General features: G+C 43.2%; 1 protein-coding gene across 2 annotated transcripts in view; it reads left to right on the top strand.

Annotated features, from left to right (window-relative positions):
- Positions 1–13,378: 13,378 nt before the first annotated feature.
- Positions 13,379–19,872, top strand: part of TMEM260 (transmembrane protein 260) — a 459,752-nt gene continuing 453,258 nt past the window's right edge. Inside the window, exon 1 of one of the 2 annotated variants that reach the window (XM_085626148.1) lies at positions 13,379–13,668. In XM_085626148.1, coding sequence (XP_085482274.1) covers positions 13,464–13,668 — 205 coding nt within the window. In that variant the 5' untranslated portion in view covers positions 13,379–13,463. The remainder of the gene's footprint in view (positions 13,669–19,872) is intronic. The other variant, XM_085626147.1, reaches the window with a different exon arrangement.

Here is a 19,872-nt window from a genome sequence, read left to right as displayed (position 1 = left end):
CAGTGTCTGTTGGGTACAGTATTAAATTACTTGTTTTAAATCCTACTTAGAGTTTCCATGTACCAGCAGGGCATTACTTATTCTAGCGCTTGTTGAGTATATCCTCAAATTCCTTGTTCTGAATCCTAGCTCCAGTTTCCCTGTACCAATAGAGCATTACTTGTCCCTGTGCCTGTTGGTTACAGCCTGCTCTTGACCAATTACCTATCACTATCATAAAATTTGATCTGGACCTATCGTCCTCCAACTTAGTTGTGCTTCTCAGCTATGTTATTATATTGGAGCGGTCACTAGTTCATGGAGGTATAGTGCTATCTTGCCGTTACATCAAGTCAAGTAAACTTTATTCGGTTATTATAACAAAATAACCATAAAAGTACAAAAGATAAAATTACAAAAATAAAGTTACTGTCATTGACACCACACAGAGAAAAATCCATATAAGTTCAGATCACAATTGATTTTCGTAGTTTAAAAACATTTTTAAGAAATGAGGAAATAAATACAACTGTTAAAATACTATCCAATTTCTGTACAGCTAAAAAGGCAGGGCGACAGCGATTAATTTCCATGATCTTTAGCAAAGGAACAACATACATTCGTCTGAGTCTTATATAAAACGTACAGAAGAAAAGTATATGCATATCAGATTGGACTGATAAATCATCACAGGGACATTTGATCAAAATTTTTGACCAGTCATTCATAGCTGGAAAGCTGAGTGATCTAAATAATAAATTAAATCTGAACCGTATTAACAAAAACCTTTCATAGTCACTCATCAATAACTTAAGATACGGCTGTAAATACTTGCAAAGAACGATTTGCTCGTGAGCTGCCACCGTGGTTTTCTTGATCTCATTTCTAGTTCTAGTCTCATGCAAGTAGGTCATACATCTTTCTTTTAGACATTTCCTAGATATATTGCATAGAGTAGATGGTTCTGCATAGTAATTCCCCATGCCTAATAGCGTGAAAAAATGCTTAATGTAGTTCAGCCATCTAATTTTTCCACACTTCTCTAAACCCATCGCATTTTCCATAATCATTCGGTTTAGGCCAGACTCATCCGCAGTCCATATTCTATGCCATAGTAGAACTGGTGCAGTTTTTATTGTATCTTCCAGGTATGGCTCCCCAAGTTCTACATGGCAAACATATGTCGAGACACTCTGTGGGACCGCTAAGAAATATTTCATAAAATTATTTTCGACCACTTGTAGAGTACTGACATTTGCATGCCCCCACAGGCCTGCCCCATAAGTAACAAAAGCTACGCAAGTCGCTTTATATACAGTCAACATATCTTTAATTGGCTTCCTCCCTATTTTACGACTAATATTTTTTAATGCCATAATAGATTTACAGTACAACAATTTCCTAGTCTTAATTGTATTGTTCCATAGGCCTGTACTATCAATTAAAACTCCTAAATAGGGAAATGTTAAAATATCCTCTACTGGGGTAGATCCAATATGAATTACTTTTTTCTTTCTCTGTGCACCCGACCCACAGTGCATGGTAAATGTCTTAGAGCAATTTATACTTAAATCAAGCTGATTCATAAAATCAGAAAAGGAGGTAACTAGTCTTTGCATGGCCTGCGATGTTCTAGCCATCAGGACCGCGTCGTCTGCGTATAGCAGAATTGGGATTGATCTTTTTCCCACCATCGGCACGTCCCTACACTCAGCTATCAATGTTTTTTCCACATTGTTAATATAGAGTGTAAAAAGGAACGGTGCCAGGACACAGCCCTGACGTACACCCCTTTTAATTGCAAAGGATCTAGTACATTCACCATTTTTCCATATATGACTCTGGCCAAAGCTCCTGCATAGAGATCTCTAAGAAAATTAATAACGAATTGGTCTACTCCCATGTTACTCATAACTAGCCAGAGTTTACTATGTGTTACAGAGTCGAATGCAGAGGTAAGATCAACAAAAGTTAAAAACATTCGTCCCTCTTTGGCTTTAGTATATTTTTCAGTTAAAATATGCAAGTTCAAACACTGTTCGATTGTTCCAAGCCCTTTCCTAAAACCATACTGTAGGTCACTTAAAATTTTAGCTTCATCTGCCCATACATGTAATCTATTTCAAATTACTCTTCCTAGGATTTTAATCTTAGAATCCAGGAGTGATATTGGGCCTTAACACTGACAGTTTTCTCGGTCGCCCTTTTTAAAAATAGGGACTATCAGGGATTCACACCACGATGGGAGGAGACCTTTGTCTAAAGTAGCATTAAAAAGACATGTGAGAATTGGGGCCCATAATTCCCTGTTGTTTTTAAATAAATCAGCAGGGACCCCATCAGGGCCGGGTGCTTTCCCCGCCAGGCAGGCATCAATACAGTTTTGCACTTCTGTTACTGTTATTTCGGGTACAAGTGTGCAACTAGTGTGAGTACATGCTCCCATTTGAGTATTCTTATTAGCACATTCCCTCTTATCTTGTGTATTGGAATACAACTTTGCAAAGTGTTCAGCCCACTCACTCTCTGTAATTGCCACATCTAGTGGGTCTATATTACTATAATTTAAAAAAGGGGCATTAACAACTGTCCAGAATAGAGCAGAGTCTTTACTTAACGAAGCGTCACATAAAGCATCCCATGCTACAATCTTTAAAGCATTTTTCCTGTTTTTAAGGGTTTGCTTATAGACATTCCTACAGTTTCTAATTAGGCCAATGTCTTTCTCCGTAGCATGTAGGGCTTGCTTTAGACTTGAGTATGCCTTTGTGCACTCAGAGTCAAGCCACCCCTTCTGCTTTATATTCCCACCTCTAGTTCCGACCCATAATAACTTTCTTGTTTGAGCAATAATCATCAAAAAATTGTTAATGATATCAGAGTCATTGGCATTCTCATCTGTACATACATAAAATTGGGGCAACATACTTTTTATTAATTTCTCCTGGAAGTCAACTAGGGAAATTTTTGTCCACTTTAAAGCATATCCATTTTTACGGGCCATAGTAATATTGTCTATTATAACTTTAGATTTGGCCCTACCACGATATTTTTTAGATCTCAAACTTAATTTAAAACTTAGAGGGAAGTGGTCGCTAAGCGGGCAATCCAGAATACTATAATCCTGTATCATATCCCTGTGACTAGAAGTCATTATGGCGTAATCAATAGTTGTGTTTGCCCCTCTGCCATTAAACGTTGGTAAAAAGGGAACTTCTGGACTAGTCAACCTGTTTACAAAGTCCATGTCATTCTCAAATATAAATTCATTTAAATAATCCCCCCGTCTGGAATGTTCAAAATGACTAAGGCCAATGTCTCTATCTAATTTTACCCCACATGTCCCACTCTCTGCATTTCTGCATATTGGGCAGTTAAAATCTCCAACCCAAATAATACAAGTCTCCTTGGACCTCCTCCCTATAGCGGAAGTGATGTTACTTCCTAATAATCTAAAGACATCATCTGAGTCTTCTCCTTGGATATTGTTATAAAAATTAACCAACACTAAAAAAAACCTTTATTAATTGTGATCCTTATAATGTGATAATATATATTATTAAAAACTAACTCAATTTTGATACTTGCTAACAGATTTGAAACGTAGGTACACAAACCTCCTTTGGCCCTACCATAAGGTGAGCTTACTGCTGGGGAGAAATAGGTTTTAAATCCATTGATATGTACAGGTTCAATTGCCCAGGTTTCCTGGAGGCTTATCACATCATAATTACTTAGCAATTTTTCCCAATTTTCATTACCCAATTTAGATCTCAACCCTGCAATATTCCAACTCAGAAAAGACCATACCTCCCCACTAGTCTGATCGACCACTAGGTCATTATTACTATTTGAATATATTATTTCCCCATAAGGTACCTCAGTTTGTGGGCTCTGCTGACACACGAGGCCTTGCCTCTTTCTAATATCAACAACCATAACTATCTCTGTGTCTGTGGTGGTACTTTGCAACCCTCGGTCCTCAAGCTCCGTCCATTCACTGGAGATCAGATCAGTGGGTCTGTGGTCCCCCTTAAGTCAGTCAATATCTTCTAACCCTTGCAAGATATGAAATCTATTTACTAATGGGATATCAACATTTGGACTGACATTGCCTCTATGTCTAAACCTATGCTCCCCATGATACCACGTATTAGATCTCCTTAGATTCATTAATGGATAAAAATAGGTCAAATCTACAGTTTGAATTCTGCCTGTATCATAATTAGGTTCCCAATGACATATAAAACTCACCGCTCTTCTATCTCTTAGATTTACAATAATACAATCTCCTGGTAAATCTTTATGCCTGTGACCAATCCAATGTACTCTCCTAACATTTAGAATTTCCACACGTGTTTGCCCAGGTAAAGGTCTGTTGTAGTTCAGCCAATGCATTACCTAGTTCTTAAGTTCTTGATAATTTTCTTCCTTTCCATTGCTCAACTCTGGTACCCCTGCCAGCACTACTGTGTAAGGAATTGACTTGGGGGGGGGGGGGGGGAGATCGATATGTATTTTTTGGGCCTTATCATAGGTGTTTACAGCCTTATTTCGATTGGTCACGTTCAAGTCTGTCATTCCCTCCTTCCCTATGGGTCCCTTACCTTTCTCTCTCTCAGTTCCTTTACATCCAGAATCCCTATGGTTTAACAAATGTGTCCCCATAGGTGAGGTATGAGGTACATAACCCTTATCACACCTTGCCGCTAAAATTGTGGGTTCTAATGGGTTTGAAACACTGATAAGAACGTCATCTGGTTTGTTAACAATGGATGCAGCTATAGGTCTAATTAGTGAGCTCAAATAGTCCAGTGTTTCTGAATTACCTACTCCCTGCTTTTCTAAACCCTCAATTTTTTCAGCAAGTACTTTTAATCTTCCTACTATTGGCAGTACAAAAGACTTCATTAACTGCTCGATTTTTATCATAAAGTCTACCAAATCTGTCAATGTAATTCCTTCTTGTATAGTGGGCTTATCATTATAGCTTAGGGTTTCAATACTACTTTGTGGCTTACTTTTCTCCCCTTTTTCTTTTAGGGAAATTGGTACAGATTTCTTATGATTACCTTTTAATTTCCCTCTCTTACGTGAATTCCTGTTCTGTACAGCTTTTGTTTTTAAACATTTTCCTTGTAATCCTTGTAGGGGGATCGCATTGTGTGTTGATCCTACTGTGTTAATGTCATTATTTACACAATTAATTGGCTCCTCCAAATTATCTGTCACATTAATAATAATCGGAAGCTCCTCATTTAACCCTAAATTGGGAGTAAGAGACAGCCTATTTTCCCGACTCATAAATTCGTTGGGAGGTGTAGTTTGCGACATAATAACACAGTTAGAGTCTTTGACAAGAAAATCCGCATATGAAGCCATAAGAATTGATTCTTGCGAATACGCCATGCTCAGAGTAATGTTCGAATGTACTTCAGAGTCTTGGTTATGTTGAGTTTGCAAACACAGACTAGGGGGTAGTGACAACCGCCTCTCAGTGCTCTCAATCGCATTGACAACTACCCCTATAGTTTTTTGTGGCATCCTGTCTATTGCTGTCAGGCTTGGTAAAGGGGTTTTTGGTTGAGCTTTAGTTCTTGCGCTGGAACGGGTAGCCATTGGTGTAGTTTTGCCCATCCTTTATAATTTACGTAAGTTCAAAATATATGAAGCACCACTTTCATAGAATTAGAATGGCATTAACATAAATCAGGTTACCTGTAGTAGATGCCAAAGGGAGTGGCCCAGCCCAGCCATGGTCTGCCCCGGTCGGCCACAGACGGCCCGCCCTTTGCCCGGGCTTAGCCCGGCATACGCCCGCACGCGTCCCGCGTAGCGGGCCTTGACGCTGTTTAAATGCGCCTCCTGGCGCTGTTCATGCGTGCGTGATGTGTGCCGCCGTTGGTGCTGCCGGGATTCGTAGTCCCGTTGTTGCGGGGACGCTGCAAATGGCTGGCGATGACTCCTGGCGGTGGCGGCGCAACCTTCTGCTTCGTATGACTCCTGGCGGTGGCGGCGTTAAAGATAAGGTAAGTTCCCCCCGCTTCGCCGGCCTTGACGCTGTTTAAATGCGCCTCCTGGCGCTATTCGTGCGTGCGTGATGTGCGCCGCCGCTGGTGCTGCCAGGATTCGTAGTCCCGTTGTTGCGGCGACGCTGCAAATGGCTGGCGATGACTCCTGGCGGTGGCGGCACAACCTTCTGCTTCGTATGACTCCTGGCGGTGGCGGCGTTAAAGATAAGGTAAGTTCCCCCCGCTTCGCCGGCCTTGACGCTGTTTAAATGCGCCTCCTGGCGCTGTTCGTGCGTGCGTGATGTGCGCCGCCGCTGGTGCTGCCAGGATTCGTGGTCCCGTTGTTGCGGCGACGCTGCAAATGGCTGGCGATGACTCCTGGCGGCACAACCTTCTGCTTCGTATGACTCCTGGCGGTGGCGGCGTTAAAGATAAGGTAAGGCCCCTTAACATACCTAGCAATTATAGGCTGATTACCCTGTTGGGGCCACAGGAAAGATTTTCCCTGAATTTGTTTTATCTAATCTACAAGAATGGGCGAAGGCAAAACATTTTATACCACTAGGGCAGGTAGAGTTTAGAGCAGGTCACTTGACTCTGGGTAATATAACTGTGATACGTCTAATATTGGAGAAATATGTGAAACAGAGGGGGATGCCTTTCTATACGGCCTATATTGATTACTCAACTGCTTTTGATTGCGTAGACATGCAGACCCTTTGGAGGGAGTTGAGTGCCACTGGAATACCGGGGGGGGGTCCCCTAAAACTCATCAGTGTCCTTCGCACCGCTACCTGGTGTCCTGTTATGTTAGGAAGTAGGCGTGGTATGACTCTGAAAATCCTTACCAGAAATTACTTGAAACAGGGTTGCCTATCCGCAGCCCTCCTTTTTTCACAATATATAGCAGATCTGTCTGATGTTTTGAGTAAGGTAGCTGGTGATGCCCTAAAATTATTCTCTTATCCTTTAGGTACACTCCTTTATGCGGACAATATTGTCCTGCTAGACTTGACTCCTAATGGTCTTCAGAGACGTCTTGATACCCTGTCATCTTATTCAGACACTCAGTTCTTGATTGTAAATATAAATAAAGCTAATGTCATGAGGTTTCACCCAAAGGGGTGTCGGATTAATACAGAGTATAAGTGGTTTTATAATAATTCTACCATAGAAGAAGTAAAATCTTACCCTCATCTTGGAAGAATTATGTTGGCCAACTTGGCTGACAGCGAACATATTGCACATAAATCAATAAAGGCGTTTGCCCGTGGAAATGCATTAAAATCACTTTAAGGAGCAAAAGGTCACAGGCTCTTTAATCATCTCTGTACAGCATATAAAATGAAGATTCAGCAAACTCTTTAAAATGCTATAGAGACAAAATATATTTTATCAATGGCACTTTAAGCATAAGGTGGAGGGGAAGATTCTGCGCACTATTTGTACTTTAAATTCTATTGTATCAATAGAAGGCTTAAGTTTAGAATTAGGATTGGCGGCTATTTTACGATGGGGCCACTGTATACTATAGAAACGTCTTTAAGGAGTGTTATGGCTTCAGAATGTTTCATTCCTCCTATAAAGACTGGATCATTTTTAACTAATATTTTAACTGCACTCATGCACTTTTCTTTGACTAGATTAGATATTCAGTCTGAGCTTTATTCACCTTGGAAACTTATTTAAAGCATACCATAAAAATTGCTCCACAGAAAATTATACAGAAATATGTAGAGTACAATCTTGTTTCCATTGTATTATTCAATTATGTCAAGCAGCAGTCTCTCAAATGAATGTGAATTGGAACCTGAAACATAGGGTACGAAGATTCATAATGCTATGTGAACTGAAACATTTACAGTTAAAAACGGTGATGATGCATAGCAGAATGTAGTTTGGGGGAGAGAATATGCACCTTATGATAAAATGATATACTGTATATTGAACGTTATATTTGTTTGTCTAGCTTTAAAAATATGAATATGGTATTCAACAGCTAAATCTGCAATGGAGATGATAAATCTCCCAGTTAATGAATTAATGTGTTGTAAAAATAAATATTTTTAAAGTTGTATTATTCGATATAATTTTGTATATTGTAGAATATAAAACCTTGACTATTTCACTTGGGCCAGCTTGAATCCCGTATGCGGCTTAATAATAGATGTTGTATCAAGGATTAGGATGAATCCCTTTTACTGTGCTGTTCACACAGAAAAATAACAGCCATATGTTCACTTTTTAGGACTAGCCTGAGACAGCGCTTTAGCGCTGCACTGGCGAGACTTATAGTAAGCGACTTTTGGAAGTGGAAACGAGTGCATTTCAGGCCGCCAACTACAGTGCATGTGCTCCGGGCGTGCGCACCATTTGGCAGCCTGAAAGCATTTGTTTTCTTTCACTTTTGCGGCCGCACGGCCGCCCGCGAAAAGTGCTCACCATTTGCCAGCCTGCATTGCCTCTCTCCCCTACCCCCTCCCTTATCCCACTTCCTGCTTGTTTTAACCTTTGTATTTTTAAACTGAAGCCGCCCTGGTTACTATTGAAATTACTCTATTTTTGGGGATACCTCCGTCTTGTTGGAGGCTTTTTCCAGCTTTTGAAAGCAGCGCCACCTGGTGGCATAACATGGTTACAATCGAAGCTTTCCTAAATCCATCGAATCGTGCAGTAATCGCTAATGGTGCCTTGGCTTCTTCTATTTTTTATGTGGCAACAGTTGAGGAATGGTTCATTGTCAAATGTGAGTTCAGCAGTCCTCGTACAAATGCATGAGCCTTTTTTTTACTTGTGTAGTTTCCTTCATGTCAGGACATTACATGTCCTCCGTCTTAACCTCTGCTACTGAGAACCACTGACATTTTACTGACCGGACACTGAATAGTTGAGGAATTGTGTTCAACAAGATCAGAAATAAGTTTCTTTATTTTTTTGTTTTCCCTACAATATCTAGGGGCGCGCGGCGTCCACTGTGGGAAACCGCGTATCCGTGTTTCCGATCATCCAGACATTTGTATGGAGTTGTCCCACCTAGAAGTGCCCTCCTTACACGTTAAGCTCTTTTCAGCAGGTTCATGTCTCCCCCTTTGTCCATGTCCCTTGGGTTCCATGAAGCCTCAGCTAAATTACTCCAGATTGTGAGTTATTGATCTTGCAGCTAGTTTCAGCTCCGTCTCATTGATTGGGCGGGAGGTGGACAGCGATGGGTTAATTTTAGCGCCTCCATTTCTTCACATTGAGGCATGAAAGATCGAGTCAAAGAAAAGTCCCTGTGGCACCGGATACTGATGCGAACGTACAGCCTTGCACTTAATGAAGATAAAAGTAATGGTACAGGCGCGAGACGCGGCCTCCACATCCACGGCTTCTTGGCCCACCGATCGCTTTGCATCTGGATGATGCACCACAGTCTTGCTTGACAGGCAGCCCTGTTACAGCCTCTGCGTTGCCCTTAATGTAAAGCTAAAGGACTTCTGTGGTACAGATCACCTAAAGTATTATCAACAGCCATGAGTGATGGCCATTGATTTAGCAGATCGATAACGGGAACATTTGTAGTAAGTCTTTTTGCCCTCGAGATGTTCACCCCTATAGCGTCGCCCCCATTGAATGTTTGTCCTAAGCGGGCCTCTGTAGCCTTCCCTTGAATTACCCCGAATTGTCTCATCGCCCCCTCCTCCCCCGCCCTCTGTCCATGGGTGAGGGTTCAGTGGGGGACTGTTCTGCCTGCCCTTCTTGCGGCATATTGTATCACAGGTGAACACTCTACAGAAATACCATTACTCGAGCAGCCCCCCACGTTTCACACAGTTTAAGGGAGGGTTCCTGTATCCGAGGGCTGTGGAGTCTTCATGGACAGTGGGGATCCCTCCCCTTTACCCCAAGAGCTGTTGGGTTCTTCTTGCATCGTCCATGTCTCGTGTAACTGATGCGGGCCTTTGAGGGTCGCGTGCAATCTGCCACTAGGACAGCATTTTAATTCTGTTTTTGTGTCGCTCCTCCGTGTGATTCTTGGAAAGACATTTGGAACCCATCCTGGAAACGAAACTCGCCCTGGAGCCCGAAGGTCCTGGTCGGTCAAGGCTTGGCTTCGGGCTCTTGGGCTGATTGACGTTCCATGTGTAGGATGTATGTTGAGGGGCCCTCAGTCAAGGCGATGAACCCTGACTTTGCCCCACTCCCCCGTCCCTGGACATCGAGCCATTTCGCGAGCGAAGTCCTGTTCTACGTTGGTGGAAACGTCTGTTAGTCTCGATGCAGCCCAGCGTGCAAGCCTGCTGCTGAGAGAGGTATGAACCCTTCAGTGATGCCAAAGATCTGCCTAGAGAAGAAACAAGCATTGGCATAGCCAATAGGTCTCCCTTTGGGACCTTAGAAGTGTTTAGCCACATAGGCAAGTGAGATGGGGTGTGCTCATCCTGCTCCCTTATGTGGCCTTTTGTGTTCTTTCTGGAGACATGTTCCATGCCCTTTAGTCTGTAATGGCAGCCACAAGAGAAAATGTTCTCTTGCAGCCAACCAATCAGCATTTAGTGCACTAATCCAGCTGAGAGTGCACTGATCGTGAATAGCCTATGGTGAAAAAATTCTCCTTTATCCAATTTATTTATTTTTAGATCTCGTTGAGACATTTTGTAAGTGAGTTTTTAAAGTGCTTCCCCTGGCATAGACCTACAGTGCACGAGGCGTGCACGCGCGCAAAGCAGCCATATGGCTTTAGGTCGCTCTCCCTCGTAGCCCCTCTCCGCCCCCTTCCCTGCTGCTATTTCACATGTCTTCATCAGAATTCACGCTTCTCTCCCCAACCCACCACCATCGCGTCCAATGCTTGTTTATGTAAACAATTGTGTTCGGATGCAGAAAAAGCTCACGCCTTACAGATCCATACGAAGACACGTTTTGGGGATGCTTCTTTTAGTTTTGATTTTTGTAAAGCAACAGAGCGCGGTGCAGTTAGCGCCATTCTTTACTGCAGAATGAGGTCTATGCTATTTATTTTACAGTATCAGATGTACTTGGATCCTGAGACGAGAATGGGATTATTAGTGGAATGTATATTCACGCGGGGGCTAAATCGGGCACAATCGATTTTGAGTTTTGAGGACTACATTGTTGTTTGTGCTGCGTTTTCCTTCGTGTATTTTGAGTTCGATGCCGTAGATCCATACAGTGCGGAATCAACTGTTGCGTGTCCGATATCTTGCACTCTTTTTGCCTGCATCCCAGCGACAAATTGTCAGTGAAACTATCGGATTTTTTTCCAGCGTTGCCCTCTTGACGCTTCTCAGACAGAATTGCATTTGGAGCTGCGATTGCGCTATGTGAAAGTTGTCCTGTATGTTCACGTTTCGTCTAGCAGTATGCTTTTGTTTCAAGATGAGTTTGCATGTGATGGAGACTGCGTGTGAGACTCCTGATGGATGGCCGACATAAACTGCCAGTCACTCGCATTAAATGATTGCAGCTCATGTGATGTGTGATTTGTCACACTCTAGATTGTTTTCTCACCCCTTGGATACATATGCGCATTTTGAAATCCTCTACATTTGTGTTACCAAAAGGCTCCGCAGACGGAAAACTAATGAAGATGTGTGAGAGTTTGGCCGAGTGGTTGGGATGCCCGGGATTCAGCAGCATTGTGTCGCGAGCTCACAGGCATGTTGGAAAACAAACACACTCGGGGTGGAATTCGTTAAGTACATGCGCTTACTTCTCAGGCAGCGGTTTGTCTCTGGCCTCAGAATGTCATGTTACATGTGTTTGTTTGCATAAACCGGAGGTAGCAGCTGTGCCTTCTTCTGAGGCAGGCTGCCTCCTGGGTTATAATTCTACCCTGTGCAAAAAACCAGCAGTTTTAATGTCGGGTTGTATTCTCGCAAGGCTTATTGCGCGTGCACCACAAACCCCGACGTCTGCCCACGATGCCTTGCTTGCACCCCTGGTTTGTGGTGGCCTCCTGTGTGCGGGATGAGGGGAGGGTCGGTTTACATACTCGAGGCAGCATCTAATAGCTGTTATTTTTCCACCACACGTACTTTCTCTACGTGCCACAGCTTATAAAGCTGCACGTGGGCCGCTATGTGGTTTTGATTTTTTTGTTTGTTGCTGCGGTGTAACTTGGAAGTGAATCCAGAGCCGTGCTGAAGGGGTTAAAAACCTCAGTATGGCACTGTGCCCGACACTAGACTTGTTGAGACTGCTACATATGTGCTAACAAACAACAAGCATTTGCAATGCATTAGGTCTCGCATTTACGCGAGTTTGAGCTATTGACATTGCAAATAACAATGCCTATTGGCATTGTCATTTACAATGCCAACAGCTTTAACTCGTGTAACTGCGAGACCTATTGCATTGCAAATGCTTGTTAAATCCTGCAAAGGAGCAGACATGATTCTTTAGTAGAACGTTATATGAAATCATCCGTCTTCGTTTTTAACACCTCCATTCTGTCTTAATTTAGCTATCAAACCAGGGGTCATTAGCGCAGCTGTAGAACACGTCATTTTCTGACATTTATTGTTAAGAATATGTACTAATAAGTGGTAAAAATAATGGCTTTAGGTGATTGTTCTATTTTTTGTACCTGCCCGGAAATTAAAAAGGCGGTCATGCCGGCTATGCCGGTTACCCAGGTGGAAACCCTGTCACCAATCATAAGTCCATATAGGACACGGATTTCTTTCTCGGTGCGTCCCCATATACAACTAAGAACCCTTATGCTCTGCAACTGCCTATTCGTGTAACATGCATCGCTCCACGAGCTCAGTGTCAACACCCTGTGTGTGCCGATGCCGCTCATCGGTGTCCTCTGACGCCCAGACAGCACCTAAATTGCCCCATCAGCTACTAGCCAACTATACGAGTTTTCTGCATAACCACAAGTCCCTTTCTTTTATCACCGTTTTTGCTCATTATAGCGCTAACAAGTACAATTCAAATTATGCGCCTCTAACGACAGCTTAACTAACACTAGATTAAGACAATGGACGAGTCGACCTTCTTTAAACGCCTCTTCTTATTGGCTGAGTTAGATCTTACGCAGCGCGCGTTTGGTTGACTAGGCAATGAAGTGTGTATCACACAGGTCAGCGTGCTCACGCTTCTCCATGGAAACGGAAACTCGCGCACGAACAAGCAATACAGTCTCTCTTTTATGTTAATGCAGCCGAACGAATTGTGACTGACTTCCCGTACTACTGAACGAGGCTCTAAGACAGGTGTTACTAGCAGTGGAAATACATATATTTAAAAACAAAGGGGGATATCTGTAGTACATGCGAGAAACAATTGTGCAAATGTAGGGAAAACGCTACACAGTCCCGAAGCCTGCTGAGTTCCGCCTAACTCTGTCATGGCCGCGGCCGCGCATGGGACTCGGCTCCGCCCAGATGGTATGATATTACTAACAGTGGCAGCAGCAGCACATCTCCTGGGCTGTCTCTTACAGCAGCAGATGGCTGGATACTCATGGCTTCAAATAGTAGCGCACGCAAATCGCACCGAATCCGGGGAAAGGGCGAGAGCCCGACTGGCGGCAACAGCGAAGTCCGACACCCTGAAGTCAACCCGGTCTGGCGTCCCCCCGGTCTCCTACTCAGTCTGTTTGTCTTCACTTTTGTTTCAGCTACTTATGTGCACACACTGCATCCCTCGGTGCCAGGTGGAGATTCCGGTAATTTTCCCAATTATGACTCTTGAGAGCGTAAGAGCTAATATTTAGGAACAGTCATATAATAGAACGATTTACAAAGAATCGCGAGGGTGGACTTCAATTTCCCCATTAACTTGCATTTGGATAGAGGCAATGTATTAGGCTACTGAAATATAGGCATTTTTGCAAAACTGAATAGTTTCCTATAGAAATTGTAAGTTGGCTGAGCTAGTGTGGCCGCCTCTGTTCAGGCCGGGGCAATTTTGTGTCAATCTATTGTATTGTGATTGCTTCTATTAAGCCTATACATAAAAAAAAAAAAAAACACATTAGAGCAACGGTTAGAAGGTAACTAGCATAGGACTGGAAACAATAAAGCTCGATGATGTCAGCTTAAGTGGTTACCATAGACGGAGGTGCATTTCCTCTTGACTGTACATTTAAACAACAGACTAACCGTGTAATTAACGTCTCAGTGTATGCTGAATTGCAACAGGAGTCGCGCTGTTTTTTATTTACTTTTAATGCTGTTAGTTGTTCTGTTACTTCATTTTTCCTAGGAGGCAAGATCTTGTGTTCCCATAGTATACTAGAGCTAGAAGCCGTGCAAATGATCATCGCCCTAACATGTAAGGGGCATATCAACAATAACCGGTGATAATTATTGCTGAGCGCACTTAGCGCTCCGATAATTATCGCCGGCTAGCCCCGATTTTTATCGCTGAGATAGCGTGCTATTAGCAACGCTTATCTCATCAGCGATAAAAATCCTAGCGCTAACTGGCTAACGTGAGATTATCGCTGGAAACCCAGCGATAATCTCACGTTAGCTTGTTGATAGGGACTCACAAACTTAGCCATGGTATCCATATCCACCTTCCTTAGGATATCATGGCTAAGTCAGTCCAGAAGCAGGCGTAAGGAAAGTAGCGATAACAGGGGTTATCGCTACTTTTCCTGACGCTATGCTTCATAGCGTTAGGCTTGCTGATTGGAGAAATGTCGCTTAGCGACATTTCTCCTGTCATGCCAGGTCAGGAACGCCCACTTTGCATCTCATTAGAGATGCAAAGCTGGGCGTTAGGAATCCTGACGCTAAAGCAAGGTTTCATGCGTTAGTGTGACCTTGCTGATTAGGTGATAAAATTATCGCGGCTTTTCGGCCGAAAACGGCGATAATTTTTTATCGCCTGCTTGTTAATATGCCCCTAACTTTCTACAGAAGGAGAATAACTCTTGTGTTATGATTTACACCCCTATCAATGATTTTCAGCAGCTTGGCAGGTGAGGTTTCAGGATGTGGTCTCCATCGTGTCTTTCCATTCAAAGAAGAGGGAGGGAGAAGCAGACGTTCATTCAGCTTCCATCAGTCAATAACCATTAATCTGAATGGAGGGAAACTAACAATATCTGTCTGTGTGCCAGAGTCTCAGGAGAAATTGTCTTGAGACCCTCAACCACGCTCTCACAATTGGCAGCATATAGAAGACCTGGAACGGTCTCTCTTGACCTAAGGGTAAAGTGTAGGGAAGTAAATAGTAAGTTCCAGCATTAAATAATGATGTCAAGCCACTGATAAAAGATAGATAAGGTTTCCAATAGAGTATATATTCTAAAAACGGGTGAAAAAAGAACATGGTTTGCCCAATTTATCACGTTCCTAACATGCAGCCGTTCAGCGTGGTACTGCTGTTTGCCTCAAATGTTGGTGGTAGTTGGGGATGACTGGGTTTTATACTACGCCGGGAGACATTGATTATTAAGTAATTATACTAGGTGGTGCGCCCTGGGATGCGCGTTACGTGAAGTGTGGTATTTAGTAAGCACAAGTTGTTTTAGTAAGAGGAAGGTGCTGGTTAATTAGGTCAATGTTCTTCTCTAAAGAGACACAGTGGGTCATTGCCTCTGTGCTTTCCATAGGTGGCCGGTATGACCCAAAACAAGATCGGTAGGTATACACAGTTGGGAATAATAGAGGTAGCCGATGACTAGCTATGTCATAATGGCACAGAAAAAGAAAGAATAAAATGGTTTTTTTTGTTGTCAAAATCGCTTTATCACTGTATATTTGATATGGCTGAGTGGAACATGCAGAAGTAGATGGGTGTCCATCTTTGTGTGTGTGTGTGTATATAATGAATTCTTTTCAGTTTTTACTATTGCGTGTGTTTCTGGCAGTATCAGGTTGTTGCCAATACAGAGAGGATCTGCAGGTATGATTCCTTTAACTGTATCAATTAGGGGGAAGTAGATATGATTCTTCCTGAGTTTCCTACTTATAAGATCTTGCTAAGTAAGTACTGACCTGAAGTCGATGTCTTAAGGCTTTTATAGTGTGTGTATTTACTGATCCTACTGGTCTAGGTTCTGGCCAGCCAGTACGAAGTTGTGGCTCTATGTGTATACCACACAGTGTGGTTTTATGCGAAAGATTAATCTGTAGGTAATGTTCTTAATTTATCTGGCTGCCCTAAATGAATGGAGAAAGTATAGGACGTGTTCTTCTGATTGGACCCTCAATGTAGAATATTGTCAACCATGTGTCTGTCAGTAAGTTTCAGTATCTATTTTATTCTACTGGATAAATGCTAGACTGGGAATATTATCATTCAGCCCTTTGTCAAAAGTTCTAATGTGGTAGATCCATCGTTGCTCTTCTTTAAAAAGGATGCATTCATCATTTTGACGATCAAGTAGTGGTTGTCTTTAAGTTCTTTGAGCACTTTTTGCTCCTTATTGGTTATGTTGTGGAAGAGTTTGTAGCGTGTCTTGTCGATTTGTTTAGATTTCCTTAAATAGAGCCTGTAGAAATGAAAAGGATCTCAACAGGTGTCAACGAGTTAGGTGGACAGAACATTGATTTTCTCTTTAAATTAGTGTCTTCTGTTTGTGGAGTATCCTTGACCTTGTAAAATGCTTTAAGTTTGATCTATCAACAGAATTCCGCTATTTTACTGTGGAGTTTAAATTTGTCGAGGGTTGGTGTAGGAACGAATCCTAACCCTTTGTTGAGAACCATTTGTTGTTCCTCTGTCAGTATAGTATGGTCAAATTAAACACTAGCGACTGCTTGTGTTGGTTCCGGGATTCTCTTGGTCTCTGGGCTTTCTCAGTGTTTGAATTCCTTGGTCTGCGTCTCCCCATCTCGCTTCTTTTTAGGTTTCGCCTGGCGAAAGCAGCGTAAGCGCTGCTCTCGCCATTGCGAGTACCTTTTGTAATCGATTCTGCCGAGGGCTTTCGTACACGTGTCTGCATGAACAAACATGGCTGCTCTTGCCATTTGTCCATAGCAGACAGCATGCGCGTGTCTGTAGGGACTGTGGACAGTTCCACGCCATTTTGTTGCCATAGCAACGAAAATGCCACTTCGCGTGTGCTTTGCTTTTATTTTTGCTGTCAGTTGCCCCGGGACACACGCAGGCATCCACTTCTGTCTTTTTGCTGCAACATTACAGGTTTGGTTGATCTCGCAAGACTTTAAGGTGGCCATCTCATCGTGTTAGATTGTCATGACCTGAAAATGGGACGACCCAATAGGATGGCCATATTAAGGTTCTGGCTTGCACTCGAGAATTAAAACAAGCATTGGCATAGCCAATAGGTCTCGCCTTTGGGACCTTATAAGTGTTTAGCCATGCAACAGTTGCATAACTAAATACTTATAAGGTCCCAAAAGCGAGACCTATTGGCTATGCCAAGCGGCCGCGAAAGTGAAAGTGATCACGTTCGCGATCACAATCAAACATCAAAGCTGCCGTGAAAGTAATTGCGGTAAAGCATGCACATGCCCTGTAGCTCTAGGCTGGCCTGGAAGCATTTTTTGGAGCCCTCTCAATAAGTCTCGCCAGACCAGCGCATGCGCTGGGTCAGGCGAGACCTAAAAAGCCTGCTGGAGCAAGGCGGCAGACATAATTCAGATGGCTCTGTTATTTGAAGTTGAGTGCCTGTAGGACCCCCGCATTTGGACCCAAAACTACTGCACAGATTTACACCAAATTACAAAATGCATGCTTTCTGGGTAACGATCTACCTTTCTATCAAATTTGACGTAATTCCATTAAGATGTTTTGGCTGTTGCACTGTTCAAAAATCCCTATGGAAAATACATTGGGAAATTTTTGGCCCCCCCACCTGATGGATCCCCCCCAAAACTACCTAGGATGGAGCTAAGATGGATCAACTTTTTTTTGTGGAAAGTTTGGTGAAGATTAGTCGGACAACACCAATGTTATTAGCAAACCAACATTTTTGGGGGGGATCGTAACTAGGTCCTCACTAGAACTATAGTGTTTGTCTGTATATATTTGTGTGTGTATGTGTATATGTATGTATGTATTTTGCGGCTTGCCTGAGCCGCGGGAAAGTGACCGGCTGCTGCTTCAGCAGTCCTGGAGGTACGGCAACCGGCGTGCCTTAGAAGGACTTTGGGTGCTATATTGGAGGAAAAAGCAGCTGATGTGGTGTATGACAACTGCACACCGTTAATCCACTTGGATATAATTTTATTACAATGAGCAGGACTCAACGGCAGCTCACTTGAGAATATCGACGCACCACAAGTACCATAGGCCACTGGGGCCGTTGCGCCCTTAAAGGCGGAGCATTTGAAAACAACGATGATGCCGAGAACATTGCCGCTGACTCCATGTTCGAGCCTGAGCCCCTGAAGAAGCGAGACATCGTGAAACGCGTTGGGAAGGCTGTGTGTTACACAACGGGTTTGGTTGTCCCCCGCATCACTTCCTGCAATAAAATCAAGGCATATTTTACCTGAAGGTGGTCCTTTCCTTTAGCAGGCAACTTTGTTGGGAGATATATATATATATATATATATTCGCCAGGTATTTTTACAGTAGGCAGAGATTGAAGAACGCTCTCACTCGGGGGTCTGCAGTTAAATGCTTTATTTACTCCAAAAGGCGATGGCGAATGAATGCGTTCTTCAATAATCTCTGCTTCCTGCAGACATACCTGGCGACCGGTTTGCCCTACTGGAAAAGTCCCGCACCGCCCCACACTAGCTGCGCTGGCATTCTAAGGCAGGGCATTGGAAGGAAAAAATATATATATATATATATTACCTACTGGCGGTCGCCAGTAGGTAGTTATAGTTAGGACCCTCTTACCATAGGAAAACCGCAACATTCTATTTTGAATAACTTTGGCGCCGGTCGACGAATCCTCGCGAAATTTTCAAAATAGGTGGGGCGCTGCGCTCCGCTCCTACCCTGAAAGTCTCGGGGGGATTCGTCAAGCGGGGGCTGAGATAAAAGGGGGGGTCCCAAAACACGTTTTTCCCATGCATTTTTCCATAGGACCTTTAGACACAGCTACAGCCCGAACGGCTGAACAGAGTTCCTTGAAATTTGGCAGAGAGGTAGTCTACAGGTCAAGGAAGTGCCTTTTGTAGGTTTGGTGTAAATCTGTTCAGTAGATTCTGAGAAAATAGCCTTTAAATCAATATATATATCTGATCCAGCTTACGGTGCGCTTACCATACGCGTACGGTGACGTGCGCGAGCGCGATTCTGATTGGCTGTTAGATCTTAGTAAACATTCGAATCTGTCGAAACCAGGAAGCGGCGGCCGCCATTTTCTCTCTCGGACTCTGAGGGGGGGATGAAAAACAAAGAGAATAAACATGTAAAGGGACTGTTTAGACAGCTCCCAATCACCTTGGCTTGCTAAATGTGTCCCCACAGAACCCCCAAGGCCAAAAATTCATTTTTATTTTTTTATGAAAATTCGCCGATTACGCTTACCGTACGCGTACGGTAAAAAAATTAATAAAACAAAAAATTATCCACACTCTCCCCACCCCGTGTGCAAATGGTGCCCGAAGGGCACCATTTGTGCATGGCATATCATTCTTAATTTAAACTGAATATAAATGTTTATCTTTCACAACGAAGCGCATAATATGTCCACCACGTGCGCACGGTGCGCGAAGCGCATCGAGCGTACACATGGCCCATCCACGGCACAAACTGCGCAAAGTGGGCGCGCGGTGCGCGAAGCGCACCGCGTGCTTGCGCACGGAACGAACTGCGTTAAGTGGGCGCGCACGCCACGAATGGCGTAAAGTAACTTAGCATTTAAAAAAACGTACAAATTCACTGAAAAAAACCATAGGTTTCATACACGTTATAGTTAGGAATTAGCATTTAAAAAACCTTGCAAATTCACTGAAAAAACCATAGGTTTCACACATGTTATAGTTAGCTG

This window comes from Triturus cristatus, chromosome 9, assembly GCF_964204655.1.
Source record: "Triturus cristatus chromosome 9, aTriCri1.1, whole genome shotgun sequence".
Taxonomy (NCBI): domain Eukaryota; kingdom Metazoa; phylum Chordata; class Amphibia; order Caudata; family Salamandridae; genus Triturus; species Triturus cristatus.
This window is presented reverse-complemented; position numbering and strand designations above follow the sequence as displayed.